At 44.9% G+C, this 21402-nt stretch overlaps 1 protein-coding gene across 9 annotated transcripts in view; it reads right to left on the minus strand.

Annotated features, from left to right (window-relative positions):
* Positions 1-21402, minus strand: part of asxl2 (ASXL transcriptional regulator 2) — a 319202-nt gene that overhangs the window by 266748 nt on the left and 31052 nt on the right. For 5 of the 9 annotated variants that reach the window (XM_041187692.1, XM_041187677.1, XM_041187682.1 and 2 more), the window contains exon 2: positions 19222-19298. The exons of 3 other annotated variants lie outside the window; for them this stretch is intronic. Coding sequence is in view for 2 of the 6 variants with exons in the window: in XM_041187677.1 (XP_041043611.1) it covers positions 19222-19257 (36 nt within the window). In the remaining 4 variants the exon portion in view is untranslated. Of the gene's footprint in view, positions 1-19221; positions 19357-21402 lie in introns of all 9 variants that reach the window. One more of the 9 variants, XM_041187676.1, reaches the window with a different exon arrangement.

Below are 21402 nucleotides of genomic sequence, written 5' to 3' on the forward strand. Positions count from 1 at the left end.
GCCTTCACATTGAGGCTACCCTTCATCGTGTTGTGTAGCACTACCACTGTGCTAAACGGGATAGATTTCAAACAGATCTAGCAACTAAAGACTGGACATCCAAGAGGCACTGTGGACCATCAGCAGAAGAATTGTACTCAACCACAATCTGTAGCTTCGTGGTCTAGCATATCCCCCACTCTGCAATTACCACCTAACCAGGGGATCAACCCTGGTTCAATGACGAGTGCAGGAGAGCATGCCGGGAACAACAGGCATACTTAAAAATGAGGTGTCAACCTGGTGAAGCTACAACACAGGACTACTTGTACACCAATCAGGATAAGCAGCATGCAATAGACAGAGCTAAGCAATCCCACAACGGATCAGATCTGAGCTCTGCAGTCCTGCCACTTCCAGTTGTGAATGGTGGTGGACACTCCACAAATATCCCCATCCTTAATGATGGGGTTGCCCAGCACATCAGTGCAAAAGATAAGGCTGAAGCATTCGCAACAATCTTCAGCGAGAAGGGCTGTGTGGATAACACATCTCGGCCTCTTCCAGAGGTCCCCAGCATCACAGATGCCAGTCTTCAGCCAATTCAATTCACTCCACGTGATATCAAGAAACTGCTGAAGGCACTGGATACTACAAAGGCTAAGGGTCCTGACAATATTCTGGCAATAATACTGAAGACTTGTGCTCCAGGACTTGCTGCGCGCCTAGCCAAACTGTTTCAGTACTGCTACAACACTGGCGTCTACCATGCAACGTGGAAAATTGCCCAGGTATATCCTGTACACAAAAGCAGGACAAATCCAAACCAGCCAATTATCGCCCCATCAGTCTACTCTCCATCATCAGTAAAGTGATGAAAGGGGTCATCAACAGTGCTATCAAGCGGCACTTGCTTAGCAATAACTTGCTCACAGACGCCCAGGTTGGGTTCTGCCAGAGCCACTCAGCTCCTGACTTCATTATTGCCTTAGTTCAAAGGTGGACAAAAGAGCTGAGCCCCCGATCTGATGTGAGAGTGACTGCTCTTGACATCAAGGAAGCATTTGACCAAGTGTGGCATCAAGGAGCCCTAGCAAAACTGGAGTCAATGGGAATCATGGGAAAAGCTCTCCACTGGTTGGAGTTATAACTAGCACAAAGGGAGATGACTGTGGTTGTTGGAGGTCATTCATCTCAGTTCCAGGACATCAATGCAGGGCTCAGGGTAGTGTCCTAGGGCCAAACATCTTCAGCTGCTTCATCAATGACTTTCCTTCCATCATAAGGTCAGAAGTGGGGATGTTCGCTGATGATTGCACAATATTCAGCACCATTCGCGACCACTCAGATACTGAAACAGCCCATGTCCAAATGCAGCAAGACCTGGACAATATACAAGCTTGGGCTGACAAGTGGCAAGTAACATTCATGTCACACAAGTCCCAGGCAATGACCATCTCCAACAAGAGAGAATCTAACCATCACCCCATGACATTGAATAGCATTACCATCACTGAATCCCCAACTATCTACATTCTGGGGGTTACTATTGACTAGAAACTGAACTATCTAAATATTGTGGCTAAAGGAGCAGGTCAGAGGCTAGGAATCCTGCGATGAGTAACTCACCTCCTGACTCCACAAAGCCTGTCCACCATCTTCAAGGCAGAAGTCAGGAATGTGATAGAATACATTTGCCTGGATGAGTGCAGCTCCAACACCACCCAAGAAGTTTGATACTATCCAGGACAAAGCAGCCTGCTTGATTGGCACCAACTCCACAATCATTCACTCCCTTTACTGCCGATGCACAGTGGCAGCAATGTGTACCAACTACAAGATGCACTGCAGAAACTCACCAAAGCTCCTGAGACACCACCTTCCAAACCCACAACCACTACCATCTAGAAAGACAAGGGCAGCAGACACATGAGAATACTACCAACTGGAATTTCACCTCCAAGCCACTTACCACCCAAGCTTGGAAATATATCGTCATTCCTTCACTGTCTCTGGATCAAATTCTGGAGCTCTCTCCTTAACAACACTATGGGTGTACCTGCACCACATGGAGTGCAGCGGTTCAAGAAGACTGCTCACCACCACCACCTTCTCAATGGCAATTGGGGATGGGCAATAAATACTGGCCCAGCCAGCGAAGCCCACATCCCAAGAATGAATAAAAAAAATCTGTGCCACCACTTCTTTTAAGACCCTAGGATGCAGGCCATATGGTCCTGAGGGCTTGGCAGCCTTTAGATCTAATACTTTTCCTAGCACCCTTTCCCTGGTAATGGTGTTTGTATTAACTTCATCCCTCCCTGTCACCTCTTGATTTTCAAGAATCTTTGGAACGTTTTCTGAGTCCTCTACTGTGAAGACATATACATACCTGTTCAATGCCTCTGTCATCTCCTTGTTTTCCAATATCAATTCCCCAGACTCGCTCTCTAGAGGTCCAATACTAGCTTTAGTTACTCTTTTCCTATGCAGTGGCATAGTGGTCACTGAACTAGCATTCCAGAGACTCAGTGTAATGCTCTGGGAACCTGGGTTCAAAACCCACCATGGCAGATGGCGAAATCTGAATTCAACAAAATTCTGGAATTAAAAGTCTGATGATGACCATGAAAACATTGCCAATTGTTGTAAAATCTCATCTGGTTCACTAATGCCGTTTAGGGAAGGAAATCTGCTGTCCTTACTCGGTCTGGCCTACATGTGACTCCAGACCCACAGCAATGTGGTTGACTCTTAAAAATGCCCTCTGAATGAGGACAATTAGGGATGGGCAATAAATGCTGGCCTAGCCAATGATGCCCACATCCCATGAATGAATTTTTAAAAATTAAAATACTTGTAGAAACTTTTACTATTTGTTTTCATATTATTAGCTCGATTTCTCTCATATTTTGTTTTCTGTCTCTTATCTTTCGCGTCATTCTTTGCTAGTTCATAAAATCTGTCCAATCCTCTGACCTACCACTAATCTTTGCAGGTTTGTACAGTATTTCTTTCAATTTAATACTATTCTTAATTTCATCATTTAGCCACGAATGATGCATCCTTCTTAAAAAGCCTTTCTTTCTCGTCGGGACAAATCTTTTCTGAGTGTTCAATATCTCCTTAAAAGTCCGCACTGCAACTCTACTGAGCTACCTTTTAACCTCGTTTCCCAGTTCAGCTTAGCCAGCTTTGCCTTCACACTGTTATTGTTACCTTTATTTAGACTTAAAACACCAGTCATGGACCTGCACTTCTCCATTTCAAACTGAACATGAAATTCCTTCATATTGTGATCGTTGTCACCTTCATGAGCTTATTGATTAATCCTGTCTCATTGTACATTATCAGGTCTAGGATAGTCTGCACCCTGGTTGGATCCAGGATAAACTGCTCTAAGGAATTGTCCCAAAAACACTAACTCATTTTCCAGGCACCTTTGCCAATTTGATTTTCCCAATCTACACGTAGGTTAAAGTCACCCATGATTATGGCGGCTTTCTTACACACTCCCCCCCGCCCTACACCATTTATTTATTCCTAGTGTAACTACTATTAGGGGGCCTAGGAGCCTATAAACTACACCCACAAGTAACATCTTACATTTACTATTTCTTATCTCTCCCCAAACAGTTCCTATATCTTGCTCTTTCAAGCTAAGGTCTTCATACAGCCTGGAACTCATGCCATCCTTTATTAACAGAGCTACCCTGCCATCTTTTCCTCACTTTGTTGTTCTGATATGTCAAATACCCTTCAACATGCAGGTCCCAGGCTCAGTCATCTTTCAACCATGTCTCTGTCATGCCTATCAGGTCATACAATTTTTTTTTTCATTCACGGGATGTGGGCGTTGCTGGCTAGGCCAGCATTTATTGTCCATCCCTAGTTGCCCTTGAGAAGGTGGTGGTGAGCTGCCTTCTTGAACCGTTGCAGTCCATGTGGTGTAGGTACACCCACAGTGCTGTTAGGGATAGTGTTCCATGATTTTGACCCAGCGACAGTGAAGGAATGGCGATATATTCCCAAGTCAGAATGGTAAATGGATTGGAGGGGTACTTCTAGGTTGTGATGTTCCCCTGTGTCTGCTGCCCTTGTCCTTTGAGATGGTAGCATTCATGGGTTTGGCAGGTGTGTCTAAGGAAGCTTGGTGAGTTCCTGCAGTGCATCTTCTAGATGGTACACACTGCTGCCACTTTGATTTGTTGGTGGAGGGAGTAAATGTTTGTGGATGTGGTGCAAATCAAGTGGTCTGCTTTGTCCTGGATGGTGTCAAGCTTCTTGAGTGTTGTTGGAGCTGCACTCATCCAGGCAAGTGGAGAGTATTCCATCTCACTCCTGACTTGTGCCTTGTAGATGATAGACAGGCTTTGGGAGTCAGGAGGTGAGTTACTCACCACAGGATTCCTAGGCCTCTGACCTGCTTTTGCAGCCACAGTATTTATATAGCTAGCCCAGTTCAGTTTCTAGTGAATGGTAACCCCCAGGATGTTGATAGTGGGGGGATTCAGTGAAGGTAATGCTATTGAATGTCAAGGGGCGATGGTTAGATTCTCTCTTGTTGGAGATGGTCATTGCCTGGCACTTGTGTGGCATGAATGTTACTTGCCACTTGTCAGCCCAAGCCTGGGTATTGTCCAGGTCTTGCTGCATTTGGAGAAGGACTGCTTCAGTATGAGTAGTCGCGAATGGTGCTGAATTTTGCGCAATCATCAGCGAACATTCCCACTTCTGACCTTATGATGGAAGGAAGGTCATTAATGAAACAGCTGAATATGGTTTGCCAAGGACACAACCCTGAGGAACTCATGCAATGATGTCCTGGAACTGAGATGATTGACCTCTAACAACCACAACCATCTTCCTTTGTGCTAGGTATAACTCCAACCAGTGGAGAGCTTTCCCCAAATCCCATTGACTCCAGTTTTGCTACAGTGCCTTGATGCCAAGGGCAGTCACTCTCAACCCACGTCTGGAGTTCAGCTCTGTTGTCCATGTTTGAACCAAGGCTATTATGAGGTCAGGAGCTGAGTGGCTCTGGCAGAAACCAAACTGGGCATCAGTGAGCAAGTTATTGCTAAGCAAGTGTCGTTTAATAGCACTAATGATGACCCCTCTCATGAATTTACTGATGATGGAGAGTAGAGTGATGGGGTGGTAATTGACTGGGTTGGATTTGTTCTGCTTTTTGTCGACAGGACATACCTGGGCAATTTTCCACATTGCCAGGTAGATGCTGGTGCTGTAGCTGTACTGGAACAGCTTGGCTAGGGGTGCGGCAAGTTCTGGAGAATAAGTCTTCAGTACTATTGCCAGGATGTTGTCAGAGCCCGTAGCCTTTGCAATATCCAGTGCCTTCAGCAGTTTCTTGATATCACGTGGAGTGAATCAAATTGGCTGAAGACTGGCATCTGTGATGCTGGGGACCTCCAGAAGAGGCCGAATTGGATCATCCAACTCAGCACTTCTGGCTGTTGATTGTTGCGAAAGCTTCAGCCATATCTTTTGCACTGATTGCTGGGCTCCCCCATCATTGAGGATGGGGATATTTGTGGAGCCTCCTCCTCCAGTTTAATTGTCCGCCATCATTCCCGACTGGATGTGGAAGGACTATAGAGCTTAAATCTGATCCAGTGGTTGAGGAATCGCTTGGCTCTATCGCTTGTTGTTTATGCTGTTCGCCATGCAAGTAGTCCTGAGTCGTAGCTTCACCAGGTTGACACCTCATTTTAGGTATGCCTGGTGCTGCTCCTGACATGCCCTCCTGTATTCTTCAGTTATCTCTATCTGTCTTAAAAACTCATCTCTTTTGTTACAAATGCTACATGACATTAACTTGCTCTGTGATTCTAGTAGTGCTCTTTGTCGCCCCACTCTCTTTTTACCTTTATTGTTAAAAAAACAAAATGCTTATGCAATTTTTAATCTTCAGGTTTGATGGTGGGGTGTACACCTGAAACACTAACTGAGGTTTTCTTTTCACTGATAACCACTGACCTGGTGCATTTCCAGATATTTCTGATTTCATTTCAGTTAAATACAATCACAAATACAAGGTATTTGCAATCGCACTACCTCTCTTCCACACTGTCAGCAATGTATAAACAGTAAAATAAGGCCTTAGCAATCAGAACAAGTGTATTTCCCAACATCTGGGAGTCCTTTTTTTCAACTATTGCAAATTCATGTTCAAATCGCAAGAAACCAACCGCAGATTGGTAAGTTAACATGAACTGTCAGGTTTGGACGAGGTTTAACAGGGCCCATTTTTCCCACTACTGTTTTTCAAGGTGACTCTATGATCACTTACCTTTCACCTTTCAAGTCAAACTCTAGGTTTGCAGTTCTAGTCTGAACTATAATCAAACATATAATTCATATGAAGTCTATTCTTAACAGTTGCACTTTGTACTCTGCCTGTATACACATAGCTTTGAAGTTGGATATTAGATAGGAGGAAAACACAAATGCTGTAAAAGATAAACATAACACAAACTTCAATAAAGGTGGACAGAAAACAGACAACCATTACTATTGCTGGAACTTTAGCACATGTATCCGAAGTATAACCACAATATATGTTGTGCTCTCGTACTTTTTCCAAGTCCTTCAAGACATAATTTTTTTATTAATTCACGGGATGTGGACATCGCTGGCTAGGCCAGCATTTATCGCCCATCCCTATACCCTCGAGAAGGTGGTGGTGAGCCACCTTCTTAAACCACTGCAAACCATGATATTTGTTCCTACCATTAGTTCCACTAGTTCTATTACTATTCGTTCTTCCAAACATTTAACAAACAAGCTACAAAGCAAACTATGCTTTTAATTGTTAACACAGGCTTTCAATCCAGCTGTATAATGCCATTAATTTCATCTTCAAAATCTTCAGATAAAGAACTTTATCAATGCTTTTTGAAAATCCTATTCAATTATATCCATTGCACAGCCCTCCTCCACAAACTTAGCTACTTCCTCAAAAGAATTCCAGCAGCTTAGTGAGCCATGAACAGTTGCTTCTAAATTCAAGCTAACGCTTAGTCACCAGGCTCTTTGGATCAATCTTAATAGCATCCCGTAAAATGGTCACAAGACTTTTCCCCTGCACTGATGTTGATCTAAGCTAGTGTAAAATCCTAGTTTTGCTTCCTTTTTGACAACCAGGATTACATTAACTAACCTCATACCCTCAAGTACAATGTCCTAGAAGTGACTTTTTTTCTGATACTATTGATTAAATTTAAATGCTTGTGTGACATTCTGCTTTCTGTTAATTGTGAAATCAACTAAGGATTGATGTTCTCAAGATAGAAATGGATAAGGAAGATCATTGTGCTTATCCTAATTCCTCAATCCAAAAACAACCTACAAACTCCTTGCCCCAGGTTATTGGAATTCACCAAGAAAAATTTTCAAAATCTTGTTCCATTTCAGACATGCCGTTTAAGAGGCTCCCTCGGGAGCTTAAGAGGTTGTTAATTGGAGGTAAGCGCCTTCCCGTTCCCTCTCCCCTTGGCAGCCAATTGATAATTTGAGAGAGTCCTGGATGTGATGAGATCCGCCACAACCCCCAGGATCATGATTTGGAAAGCTGGCTCCCTGCCCCTAGGCCCTTTGAAAATCCCTGCCCTGTGTCGGACTTGGCTCAGTGGTAGCATTCTCAGCTTTCATGTCCAGGCAGTCAGGTCAGTGAAGCACTGTCATAGGTGCCATTTTTTTTTTAATTGCCTTTGTGGGATGTGGACAGCCCCCAAGGCCACCGTTTACTGCCCGAGAGTCGGTTTTCTTGAACCTCTGCAGTACGTTTGGTGTAGGTACACCCACGATATTTCAGATGAGATGTTAAACTATGAGATGTCAACTATTTCAAATGGGTATAAAATGTTCCATGGTTTTATCTGAAGAGTTAGGGGTTTCTCTTGGCCAATATTTATTCTTCAGCCAATATCACCAAAAACACATTATTTGGAATTTATGTTCATGCTGAGTGGAATCTTGTGGTGTGCAAATTGACTGCTTTATTTCCACACATTACTACACTCAAATGTACTTCATTGGGCGTGAAGCACTTTGGGATGTCCTGCAGTCTTGAAAGGGGCTGTATAAATGCAAATTCTTCTATTTGTGACTCCCAGCTTTAGATCGTTGGGGGAAACCTTTTTTTTTAAAAATCAAATCTTCTCTTGTGGAATTTGGGCTTCAAAGTAAATGAGGTATAACTGGTATCTCATTTCGAGGTTTCCCCAACAGTGAATATCTGCTTCACCAAGCAACTACAAGCTGGGATAGGTGCAGCATTGTTCGATTTCATTCATTAACCTCATTTTAAGGACACTGGTCTAAGTTAAGAGTATTCCTTCTGAAGTCTATGACAGTTCCCACGGTTTACTGATTTCCAACATATATTTCAAAGTGAACCTCTGTGATTTATTGATCTGTTTGATTTTTTTCATCTAATTCCAAAGCTAGCCTGAGAATTCACTTTGATATTATTTATTTGCCCATCATTGTGAGAAAGCACATTGTCCATGTGACTAATCATTCTGATGGAACACCCAAAATTTTGAATATGCCAATACTCTCCAACAGATAATATCCACACCTGCTGCTCCAGTTGAATGCCCTTACAGGATCCTGTTATTTGTCTCTCTTCTACTCTGTCTGAGTCAGTTTCATTATAACCTATCTAATATTTATCCATATTGCTCAATGAAGCTGACTCAGTCTTAACCTTTGGAATTGCACAGGTCAACATTTGTCCAGTACTCCTGGCAAAGAGCTTTGTGCACCGGGAGGAAGAAGGAAAAAAAAAACCACCCCAAAGACAGAGAGCTGAATAATACAGTGGCTCACTGAGGACGGGTTCTGCACCAGAAGTTGGTGGTGTTCTGACTTCTGGGCCTGCCACTAGAACACGCCCGATAATACGCAAATTACCATTCATTATTGGCAAGGGCGGGTTAGAGATCTTCATCCCGCCAATCATTGTTGGAGGGTGGGATGTCCAGCCTTAGAAGTTGTTGGCTGTGACCCAGAACAAGATCATGGGCAGTAGTTTAAAGGGCCCCCTGGCATAGGACAGTGTCAGGGGACCCACCAAATGCTGGATCGCTTCAAGCCTTGCAGGATAATTTGTAATTGTGCAGTTTTCAGGCTTCTCAGGTGAGTGTATTTTATTTTTAGGTCTGCTATCTCGAAATCTTGGCACTGATCAGAGGTGGCATTCTCTTTTAAGCTGAACAAGTCAACCACTTATTTGCATGCAGAAGTGATCTAGTTCTTACATATTTCCCTCCAGAGACGTCTGTGCCATTGGAGCAAGGGGAGAAGGGGGGGAGAAGGACCAAACCAGCCCCTAGATTCAATAGGTGCTTCCTCAGAGCCCTCCTGCATGCAGTCTCCAACCAATATGAGCAGCTGATGCTTATCCCTGGTAAGAGGAGGAAGCCGAGCCAGACATGTGCAGCCTGGGAGGAGGTGGCCAAAGAGGTCAGCAGTGTTGGGCTGTTCAGAAGGAAATGGTCCCAATGCCAGAAAAGGCTCAATGACCAACTGAGGGTGGCCAGTGAGTAAGGCCTCAGTATGTGCAATCTTGTACCAGTATGCTATAGGGCATCTCGTGCATGCAGGAGGAAAGCGAGTTTGGCTGGACCTCAAAGGCAGCATGATTCAACAAGGACACAGCCATCTTCGACAATGTCATTGTGCATTTTAAGCTTTGGTCCACTTGTATGGTGGGTGGTTGGCAAAATGAGCATATAACGGATGGGCACAGAACCCAGGCTGGCACGCACTTAGCTAATAATGGGTAGGCAAAATAATCTGAAATCGTTAATGAGCGCACTCTTATGCATCTTTTCAGGAGAAGCAAGACTACAATGCCCTTCTCTCTCAGATACTTTATAGCCCTGGGAGATGGCCAGAAACAAAATACAGCACTCAGCAGCTGAGAAAAGGCTTCTACCTCATATGGCTTTAAAATAGATAGTCTGCTCATTCAATTAAGCACTCCCAGCAGTAACAGATATACTAACTGTTAAGCTGAGACTCAGGGCTCAGCTGTAGCTTTTAAACCTGCCCCCTAAAAAAACAGAACAACACATGGTGTAAATCTAATTCTAAAAGCACATTGTAGCGTTCACACCGGATGTAGCAATCAATTGGGTCGTTAACGATCTTAAATACACTATTAATTGACATTGCATAATGCGGGCAGTGTTCTAGCTTTTAAGCCCGCCCACCTGCCATATTATACAAAACTAGCATGATGACATGACCTGACATCATCATAATACATCTCCAGTTATGGGGACCCATACGGTCATGAAGATGTGCTTTATGCCAAATAATGATTTTTAATCCACAGGCTGGAAATCTGAACTGAACTTTTAAAAACAGAATTTTTAAAAACACAGAGACAAAAGTGACTTGAATGCAATGGCCAAGATGGCTAACCCTTAATTGCATTACTAAATATTTCACATTCCAATTCATTGGAGTGGAGTCAGTCTGTCTGTTAAAATGACTTCAGAGAATTGTGAAGCACTCACATCTCCTGTCTCAATAGCAAGGCAAATACAGCAATCACCTGAGGAGGGGGAGGCCAAGCCTAAAAATTTAGGCCATTGTTCATGTATTACAAAGGTGACTTAATTGGAAGTTAATTTTGCCAGGGTCCCCTTGCCCAAGCAATTAGTCTTAATGTCCCGTCTCCAACAGTTGATTACGCTATCCGAAGAGTCGGCGGGGAACACAACCCACTGACTCTGGCTACCCCGCTGCAAATTTACACTAACGAGCATTGGCTGGCATTAGGCGGGGCCAATCAGATTGACCCGATAGCTCTCTAATCCCTGCAGCAAAAACATTGCAGTGGTCGGAAGAGGAACTGCATCCTGAGACTAAATCCTGGGAACCGGAGACCCAGGTTAAGTGTCAGGGGTCCAGGGTGGGGTGGGTAGGGAAGGCCTGGGGATCACAAGGCAGGTGATCGGAATCTTGGGGGTTAGGCCAAGGGGGAGGGAGCCCCAGTCAAAAAAGCGGGCTTCTGATGGAGGTGCACCTTACTGCCCACCCCCGGCCACAACCCCAAACTTTCTTTATTATCGAGTTTCCCCCAAGGAGCTTCAATCCACCCGCCAGCCTAAAATTGAGGATGGATGGGAAAAGGCTCTTAAGCAGCCATTTAATTGGCACGAGGGTGGGCTTTCCATCCGAGGCCTAGCCCAACCCAGCACAAAATTGCTGTGAGGAAGAGGCAAACAGGGACCCGGAAGGAATCCCATTCCTGCGATTTCTCCCCCCTCCCACCAACACTGCTGCCTAGAAACCTGCTTTGAGATGGTGGTGGTGGTGGTGGGGGGGGGGGTAAAATTCTGGCTAATGTATTTTTTTGAACTCCCCTGGCAGTCGGAGAAGGAAGGCCACATGACAAGCCAACCCCTTGTATGTTTTAAGCACATATTTTCTCAGCAGAAATGAGGACAAGCAGCTGAGAGCGAAAGTGGGGTCCTCTCTTGCCTCCTTTTCTCTCCAACTCACCTAGTAAGCTTCGAGCCCTGTTTGCTGACTATGATCATCTGGGGCCATCATGCTACAGAGATTTCTTAAAAGAATCCAACCCAGCACCACCGTCTCCTGAAGAACAACCAAGTCGGTCATCTACGTCTTTAAATTGGAAGCATCGAGACCATCGAATTCAGCCTGAAGCCGGCCGAGTCACCAAACTGCAGACTGTGTACTCTTTCACTTCTTTTATGGCCTCTAATTTAACCAGTCTATCCTGCCTGACCACGTAATCTGTATTTGTGTTGTGTGAACTTCAAGAGCAGAATTTTTCACTGAGCGGGCAGGCGTGCACCCAACCTGCTCGAGCATCAGATAGCGCATGATGACATCGGGTAAGCATCCCGACATCACCGCGCACTCGCACAATATTTCGGTCGGTGACCACACGCATGAGTCAGAGGTATCAGACAGCCTTCCATTACCCTGGCAGTGGGGGCTGTGGTCTCTGTTGGTGGCACTTCCTCTGAGGAGGGAGAGAGGGGCAGAAGGGAGAGTAGGCCAGGTGTCTCTATGCAGCTTCCAGGAGAGGGGCCTGTGGGAGGAGAGGCGCAGGCACAAAGGGCACAGAGCCAGCAGGAAGTCCAAAGCAGAAGGAGCCACGGAAGACTCCACTATCCTGCTGCCAGGATTTACAGGCGATGATGATGCTACCTCAATATGTCTGAGGTGCAATTGCGAAGAAGGCTCCGCCTCTCAAGGGAGACCGTGACCCCCATTTGTCAGATGATTGGGCCAGAGATCAGCTCCGACTGTATGGGTGGACATCCCATGCCAGTGGCTCTGAAGGTCACAGCATCCTGTAAACTTCTATGCCTCCAGCTCTTTCTAGGGGTCAGTGGAGTGTCTGTGTGGAGTCTCCCAATCAGCCGTTCACAGTTGCATCAAGCTGGTGACAGAAGCTCTGTTCAGGTGGGCACTGACCTTTATTCTTTACTGTATGCAATTGCTGGGGACCCCCACGTCCAGGGTGCCATCAACCACATACATGTGGCCATCAAGACGCCAGCGGATCAGCCGGGTCCCTTTGTCAACAGGAAGGGCTTCCACTCCATGAACGTGCAGATAGTGTGTGACCACAGGATGCTGATTCTACATGTCTGTGCAAGGTACCCAGGCAGCTCCCATGACGCCTACATCCTCAGACACTCCCAGGTGCCGGGGCTCTTCAGTGCTCCAGCCCGGCTGGATGGATGGCTGCTGGGTGACATGGGCTATCCATTGAAAAGGTGGCTTATGACATTTCTCTGCCACCCAAGAACAGAGGCAGAGCAGCATTACAATACGAGCCATGCCTCCATAAGGTTGGTGATAGAGACGACCATAGAAGTTCTAAAGATGCGCTTCCGATGCCTGGGCCATTCAGGGCTGCACTGCATTAACCCCCAGAGTGGTTGTCACTGATAGTGGTTGCATGCTGCGCTCTCCACAATTTGGCAATGGCAACGGGGGACCCACTGGATGAAGAGGATCTTGACGCAGCTCAACAGGCCACAGAGGATGAATCCAGTAGTGAGTCAGAAGAAGGGCATGGTGAGGAGAACGTTGAGGGCGAGGAGGCAGACCTCAGCAACCTCCAGGGAGGCAGGGACACCAGGGAAGCCTTGATCCGACACTCATTCAGCTAGACAACGAAAGACCTGCTTCCACCTCATGCCAGGGCTGTCGCCTGCATCCTGGATGTCTGAAATGACTATTTCATTTGCACCCAAAGTCCACTCAATGCCTGTGCAATAAAGAATCCAGCCACTCACGTCCAGCATTACAGACTGGCGTACCCTGTACCAGAAAGAAAAAAAGTGAAGCATACTCAGGCCATCAAAGGACGTTTCAACCATGATGCAACAGGCCAACCAAAGCAAATTTAATGTTATTGTCACATTGAATGCATAATGACATTACCATTACTAGTGTTGATGTCCACACAAGCAGACATATAAACCAAACATAAAGGAACAGAAAATCACCCATAAACTGTCCCTCGTGATCATGGTCCCTTTAGCTTACATTTCTGAGTGCTATGTTTGGTGCCTCCCCCACCCACCACCTTGTTGGCACCGGCATTGGCGACAGTCTGCTGACTCTGCTGTCCTTGATAACCATGGTGGTCATCCTCTGGAACCTGTGCTGGCCCTGCCTGGGAGGGTGTGGACATGGCTAACTTCTCCCTAGTCAATGCAGCCTCATCAGATGCGATGGTCACTGGCGGACGGACGGAGGAGCTGCTGCTGTCATCCAGAGCGCCCTGAAAGGAGCCCGCAGAGACAATAAGCAGCCTGTGCACCAACGTGAGGTTGCTCTGGACCTCCCAGCTCTTCACTGATGGATAGGCACCTAGCTAGGATACCGGGTATCTCATCCATCTCCCACACTGGCACTGACCACCTGAGGTAATTGCTTGTGTGAGGGTTTGCAGGCCCAAGTGCAACGCCAGGAACCCCGATTCTGTCCCCGGAGCTGCCTCTCCATGACAGTCGCCACTCTCTCAATGGAGGAGGCAGTGCACGTGGCCAAGAGGGTCAACATAGTGCTCATGCTCCGCATGGACTCCACCATAATGGGGACCGTGGCACGCAGACCCTCATGGGTCTCTGCCAAATCCTCCCACACATCCTGCTGGATATCCAGCAACTGCCGCCTAATGGACGATTCCAGAGGCTCATCATCTGCCTTCGACTGAGCATCATCCTGGTCTCCAGTAGTCCTCCAACTGATGACACCCTGGGCACTCTCTGCCTCTGCCTGCACCTCAAGCGAGTGTGAGGTGCCCTCAAAAATGTTCACTGACATTCTAGCCACCAGTATAATGCCCACCAAGGTGCTGGTATCTGCGCTGGTGCCCAGTTCAGAGAGCAGGTGTGACGTAGGTGCAAATGAAGCCTGGTGGTCCTCGAGTGTCAGGGGTGGCTTTTCTGGGTCCAGAGAGCAAGTGCGTGCTGGTGAATCTGAAAGTGAGAAGAAGGACATGTCATTAATTAGAGTCATCACATTGTCACTGTGCATGCCAGGCACCCTGTTGAGACAGTGGAGATCTGCATCATGGTGCCCTCGTCTTTCAATGATCAACGGGGTCTATAGGTTTGAGGCTCCATCATTGAAGACACTACACTAGAATGGTTACACAATCCGAAACACTCACCCTCAGTGCAGTACACTCTTACCTTCGTCTGGCACCCCCACCTCTCTCAACACACTGGTTGCACATAGACCCTGCTGGTTCTGCAGCTCAAGGGCGTCCTGCTCAAAGCTGGTCAGCACCAGCAGGTAGGGCAGGCCTCCACCTGTACGTGACCTCTCTGCTTGGTTGCGGCTTATCTTTTCCTGAAAGGACAGAGGGGCATTGAATGGTCCACTCTCTACCTGCAGTGCTATTGCAGCCTGGCCAACCCCAGCTGAGGAACACCTCACAGGGCATATCGAATTGTAGCCCTCTAGTCTCAAGGCACTCACCCCCATGGCCAGCTCCGGTTGGCACTCAGACTCTAGCACCCCTGAGGTCTACAGGGGGACGGCCACACCTTAACGCTTCTGCACACAGACCCATGCCAACACGGTACTCACCCTTCCTGAGCGCAGCAGGTGATTGAACCTCTTCTGCACTGCACCCATGTGCACCGCACCACATCATGGCTGCTAACCAGTGCTGCCACCTCCTCCCATGCCCTTTGTGAGCAGCTGTGGCCTCCTCCTCCCATTTCTGGGGACAAGGGTGTCCCTCCTGGCAGCCACCTCCTCCAGGGGGACCACGAGGCACTCATAAGTAAACCAGGGGGCCGAGTGCCCACCCGACCTGCCCTCCCACCTGGCGTCTCCAACCGCACTCGATTCCATCATTTTGCTAACGCGGAGCAGATGTTCTTCCACGGAGGCCTTCCAGAGGCTGCCTGGGCTGTTCTTAAACCGACTGGCCGCCGGGTCACCATTGGACCCAGCGGCAGACAGGCCCCTGCTCCTGCTCGGCCCTTCCTGACCAGTGGGGAGCCATGTTTCACGCTGGGCGGGCCTTAATTGGCTCACCAGCGTGAAATCGCAATTGGGGGCCGATCCCAGGCCTGCCGACCACACCCACCTGCCAAATTCAAAATTCTACCCTGTGTGTGTGTGTGAGAGAGAGAGGAGAGAAAGTTGGTGCATATTTTATTATTTTATTTAGATTGGTTTAAGTATAATGAAGCTAACCTCTTTCTCTGTTAAGCTCAAGAAAACCTGTTCAATTGGTTCTTCCATGATCACAGCATGTAAACAGTTAAGTCCTCACTGAATTGGCAAGTATATCCTTTTCACACAATAAAAACTGCTAGAGTCAAACAATGAGAGGGCAAAGAGGGGAGCCATTAACCCCTTCCTCGCCAGGTCATATCAGTATGTTAATCAGGAATATTAGCTTAATCACTAAAATAATGATATACAGCCAATTTAAACAGCAGACCAAAAATCTAGTAACAATGAATGTTTTCAGACTGAGGTTCTGACAACAGAGCATACCAGTAAGGTCAAGTCTGATGTTTCTGTCATTACCATACGTAGGAATCTGTAGACCAGTAGCTCCTCTGGAGAAGTACACAAAGTCTACAGTTTTCATTGACTTTTACCAGGTATCTCACAACGATTAAATATGTATTCGCTTGCTTATGTTGGTAATTAAAAGGTGTCATCAGAGATTGATGCTACATTTAGAAATGTTGCTGTTGGTATCTTATATCCAATTAAGGTACCCAAGGTTTGTCTTAAATAAAACTTTTTATTGTTGAAGGAATTTGAGTGAGACTGAAAACTAAATCATGAATTTGAATCAGACTGAAAAGTAAATGATGGCCCTCTGAAATGATAGTCTAAGGTTAAAATTTAATGACCTGTCCTGCGCTGTGCTTGGTGACAGGGTGTTGGGGACATTAAATCCAGCAGGAGGGTAATGAACACAAGAAATAGGAGCAGCAGTAGCCTACTCTGCCATTCAATACAATCGTGGTTGATCTTGGGCTTCACTCCATTTGAGGACCCTGCCGCCTTTCCACCATTGCCCTGATTAAATCCGTTGCGGGGAGACTTGTGGATGGACTTCCTGACCCACCACCAACTGAGGCCCTTAAGTGTGCAATTAGTGCCCATTAAAAGGCCTGATCCTGCCACTGCTGCTCCCAGTATTTACCCAGTGTCAGGCAGGAGACTCGCCATGCAGGAAGCCCAGAAAAGGAAACCATGTTAGGGTTGCTTGCAGGTTCCCAGGGGGAGTCCTTGCTCAAAGTTACTTAGTGCCTGATCGAGGGACCTAGCATCAGGAAGGGGCAGGGTGTGGCCACTAACAGCCACCCCTCCCCTGCCTTTGCTACCAGCAGCTCTCCCCACAGATTTGACCAAATTGGTATTCTATATTATCAGATAATCAGCCGAAATACATTAATCGTCATCAGATCTTTGTTGGTTAAATTGACCAGGTGTCGTGTTTTAATGATTAAGCTAATGGCCTGATCAACATGATCCCACTACTACGATCCCATTTCCTCTCTTGCACACTCTGTCTTTGGGTGATTTCCCTGTGACCCCCTTACTGCTACTCCCCTCCCGTCATCACGCACCGAAGCCTACGTCCATGGCACTCCTAGGCCTCGGGTGGGTATAGTAGAGGCAGCAGCGGTGTCCAGCGGTGCTGGCAATCAGTGAAGAACAGCTGGCCTTTGATTGGCTGGCAGCTCTCAGCAGGTGAGATTTCCACTCTTGGGGATCCCTAATCCCAGGGAAGGCCTGCTGCTGCTACCCAGTTAAATGCCTGGCTAGCAGTTAATGTTGCCAGGCTTCCCCAAAGGAGGCAACATGAGGCTCTTGCTAGCTCTCCAGCCAAAAGGCAAGACCCCCATTGCCTCCATAAAATACTGCCCTATGCATGCAGTGGTATCAGTGCAGCACTTTGGCTCGTACACCTTCAATGATCATTACTCAAAACAGTATGATGGCTTCTGAATGTTACCATGAGGATCAAGCCTCGGTAATAAGAAGCTGCGCCAATTAAAATGCATTTTGCTAATCAACAGAATTACACCAGGTGCCCCAAAATTAAGAGGTCCAGCAAATATAGTTAGATGGTAAGTTGCTTTATATTGCATAGGGTTTTATGCATCTCAGAGTTCCTATCCCTTAAGCGCAGGGTTACAGATACTCAAACAAAACAGAATTAAATTTCCATTCACATCTGGCTTATATTCAATTGCAGTTTGCAAAATAAATAAGTCTTCTAAACTTCACAATTCAATTTATAGATGCTTATAAATACCATAAAGAAATGTCTTTCTCTTGATTTTGAATGGAAACTAGAATTGTGACACATTAAAAGCATGAGATACTCTCAACACGGTGGGAAGAATACCTAAGTCCCAACATAAAGTATCAATTTATTGTAGTAGCAGTCAGACAATGGCAGGTGCAAATAACTTAGCACTGATTTGCATGGTTGTCTTAGCTCAATCACTGCTGCTTCTTATGTAGTTAACAGATATATGGTTGCAATGTAGGCGTCAAAGGCTACAGGTTTCTAGGGAGTATACAAAGTACAAACTCCTTGCTGGTGGAGTCCCACAGTCGTTCATATTGGGGCTGCTGTACCTCTTATAATTTTTGTGACCAATTTAGTGGGTGCAAAGTTATTCAAGCTGTCTAATTTTGCACATGGTACAGAGTTTGTTACAGTGGTCAGTAACGATAGACAGTCCAAAGGGACCTGGACAGATGAAATACGGAGTTTAAGATGGCCGAGTATGAAGTCATAGGATTAGATAGATTACATATAAAATGGTTAATGTAGCAAAGCAGGAAAAAGACCGAGGAGTTTTGGTAGGAAGGTCGGTAAAACTGTCAGTTCAGTGTTATTAGTGAATGAAGAAAGCAAATAAAATGCTGCTCTGTGGATCGAAGGATGTTCTTTATAAGTTGAAGGAGGTGATGTTAGCATCATAACTGGTTTCGGTGAGATTACATATCGAATGTTGTATTTCATTTTCGTCTCTGCATTACAGGAAAGATGTCAAATTATTAGAGGTAGTAAAGGAGTGGACTACAAAAAGCTGATACCTGAAGTTAGAGGGTGGTGTCATGCAGAAAGTTTGTGTACTACGAATTGTACTCAGTAAAAATGAGGGGCAGAGAGATCTTCAAGATTTGCACAGGGACGGAGAATTTGGATTCAGGTAAGTTCTTCAGTCAGCCACATGATTTGAGCAGGGTACTTGAAAATTGAGTGATGAAAGAAAATAAGAAACCTAAGTGACATTTTATTCAGTAAGCAGGTGATAGAATTGTGGAATAGATTAATGGGGAAGTGTGAACCAGAAGTAACAGCAACAATTAAAAAAGGACTGTATAAATTCCTATGACAGAATGGAATACAGGGTTATATATTCCACAATCATAACAAAAATAAAACATGGGAGGTGTAGAAGGATAGGATAGATGGTCAAATCTTTTACTCCTGCCCAAAATGTTTGCTCTGTTACTATCTTATTAAACAATCCTCCCATTCTACACCTACTTGAATACAGATGTTTCATTTCTTCTAGCTCCCCTTCATTTAAATAAACCATATAAAACACTTTAGGTGATTTGCCAACAACTTCTGGCTTGAAAGAAGAGCTCATTGACAATACCATACAGATGATTTTTATTGCATAATGACTGTTCACTTACATGAATAAATCCAGTTCTGTTCATATCGTGCAGCATTCATTGTGATACAAGAAGATGCAGCTTAATCACGTATCATTCTGAAACAAGTGTGTTATACATCAGGAAAGAAAGCAAAATACTGCAGATGCTGTAAACCTGAAATAAAAACAGAAAATGCAGGAAACACTCAGCAGGTCTGAGGAGAGGAAGTTAGCGCTAACGTTTCTGGTCGATGACCTTTCATCAGAACCGGGAGATGTTGCAGATGAGCAGTTTATAAGGAGGAACAGAGCCAGGGAAAGAGGGCCCAAAGAAAATAAATTATCTATAATCAGATGGAGGCCAGGAGATGATTAAATAATGGAAGTACTAATGGTGCGACAAAAAGGAGGCAATAATTAGAGAAATAAAAAAAATGCATCCAAGATGCAGAGGATGTGTAAATCGTTGCAGCAGAATAGCAGGAGGGAGGGTACATGGAACATCTAACAAAGAGGAGAAAACTCCATTGGTCCAGCAGTATAATGGAGAAGGAAGGTCACACCAGGGCAACTGACCAACCCATCCAGGCACCATTAATTGACCCTCATCCATTACACATCACTATCTGTACTGGAAAACTTGCACAACACTTATACCTTTAGTAACAGACTATGATACAAAACATTCACATTGACCTGGTTTCAGTGCTCCAACATGCTCAGTAGTTTGTTTTTTGTTAGTTATTTGCAGCAAATACTGTTTGGCTTAGTCACAGAGACACGTCATGAACAAAATGCAATTTATTTGTTTTTATCTAACACTGTGATGCTCTATAAACTACCCAACTGCAATCTCCATACTTGAGTGGTTTCTGAAAAAAAATTTGGAAGTATTGATTCAACTACCATCTAAGTGAACTATAAATATCCAGCATGATCATAGCAACAAAACTTTAAGTGCTAGTTTTTTCAATGGTAGCAGTCTAGAAACAGAACGTGCACATCACAACAAGATTCCTTGACCAGATAGACAAAGTAAAAATAAAGCTGGGGAACATACTGAAAATGGCACCGCATTAAGAGGAAGCTTTAAAAACTGTCCAATGAGAGACTAATCTGTTGTTAAAATTAAATACTTAATTTTACATCTATGAAATTATTAGGTAGCTAACATCAGTTGAATTGGTGTGGCTAATAAGCACTGCAGATAAACTGAGTGCAGTTGTTTCTTGTTAATATAATTTTATAGTTATTCTTACAATGATGAATTGCATAATGCAATAAAGACTGTGACAACAAATGGATCTAACTTCTGAGCTTCCTTACGCTTACCATTAAGAGTTTCTAAAATGTTAATCATAGACAGCTTTCACATTAATCCTGGCTCAATCACGTACGGCATTTTTTGTAGGATTCACAAGTTCTGTATTCATTACTATTTGATGATGACACAGCAAGACTGATTTCACGGAATAGGTATTACATTTAATGGTCTTAAACCTGAAACTGTATATGCTACTCCTCTCCCCCAATTCAGTAACAATTCAAAGTATAGTATTCCAACTGAATGCATAGTATTCAGCCAGCGAAGTTGAAATGAGAATATCCTATGTGACTATCTTAAAATGCAGGCTATTTTTTCATGTGAACATTAATGGCGAGTTTCACAGTACAACAACTTGCAAGGTTACAAGGGTCAAAAATGCTGAACAAAGAAATGTTTCAATCAGCAACAAATAAAATATCAATGTTAATAGCACACTGCCTATAGAGTTGAACAATCGAAGGATTTGTTTGCAGCCTCATCCTTCAGATCAACTTGTTTTTCTCAAGGATCTGGAGGACTTAGTTGTGGGCCAATACAAAAACAGAATGTATTAACTTATGATTGGCTGATGAGGGTAACCACAGGATCTGCAACAAGGGTGTTGTGTATACAATTCAATTGCATCCTAGTTCAAAAAGTACTTAACACTACAATCAAACTGTCTCTCATCCATGGGTGAGGAGCACATACCTTTCCCATCAAGCAGTTTTTCTTTGCTGAGTGGGGCATTAGTTAAAGGCAAGAGATATCACAACTTTACTTCTCTACCTAAATCAGGAGAGACACAGCAAAATGGAGGGACCTGGATAGATAATTCCAGAAAATGCAAGCATAGTGATTGAACAAACAGAAACTAATGGAGGAGAGGGAATAAGAAATCTAGAAATAAAACAG

Source organism: Carcharodon carcharias, chromosome 5 (assembly GCF_017639515.1).
Source record: "Carcharodon carcharias isolate sCarCar2 chromosome 5, sCarCar2.pri, whole genome shotgun sequence".
NCBI lineage: Eukaryota > Metazoa > Chordata > Chondrichthyes > Lamniformes > Lamnidae > Carcharodon > Carcharodon carcharias.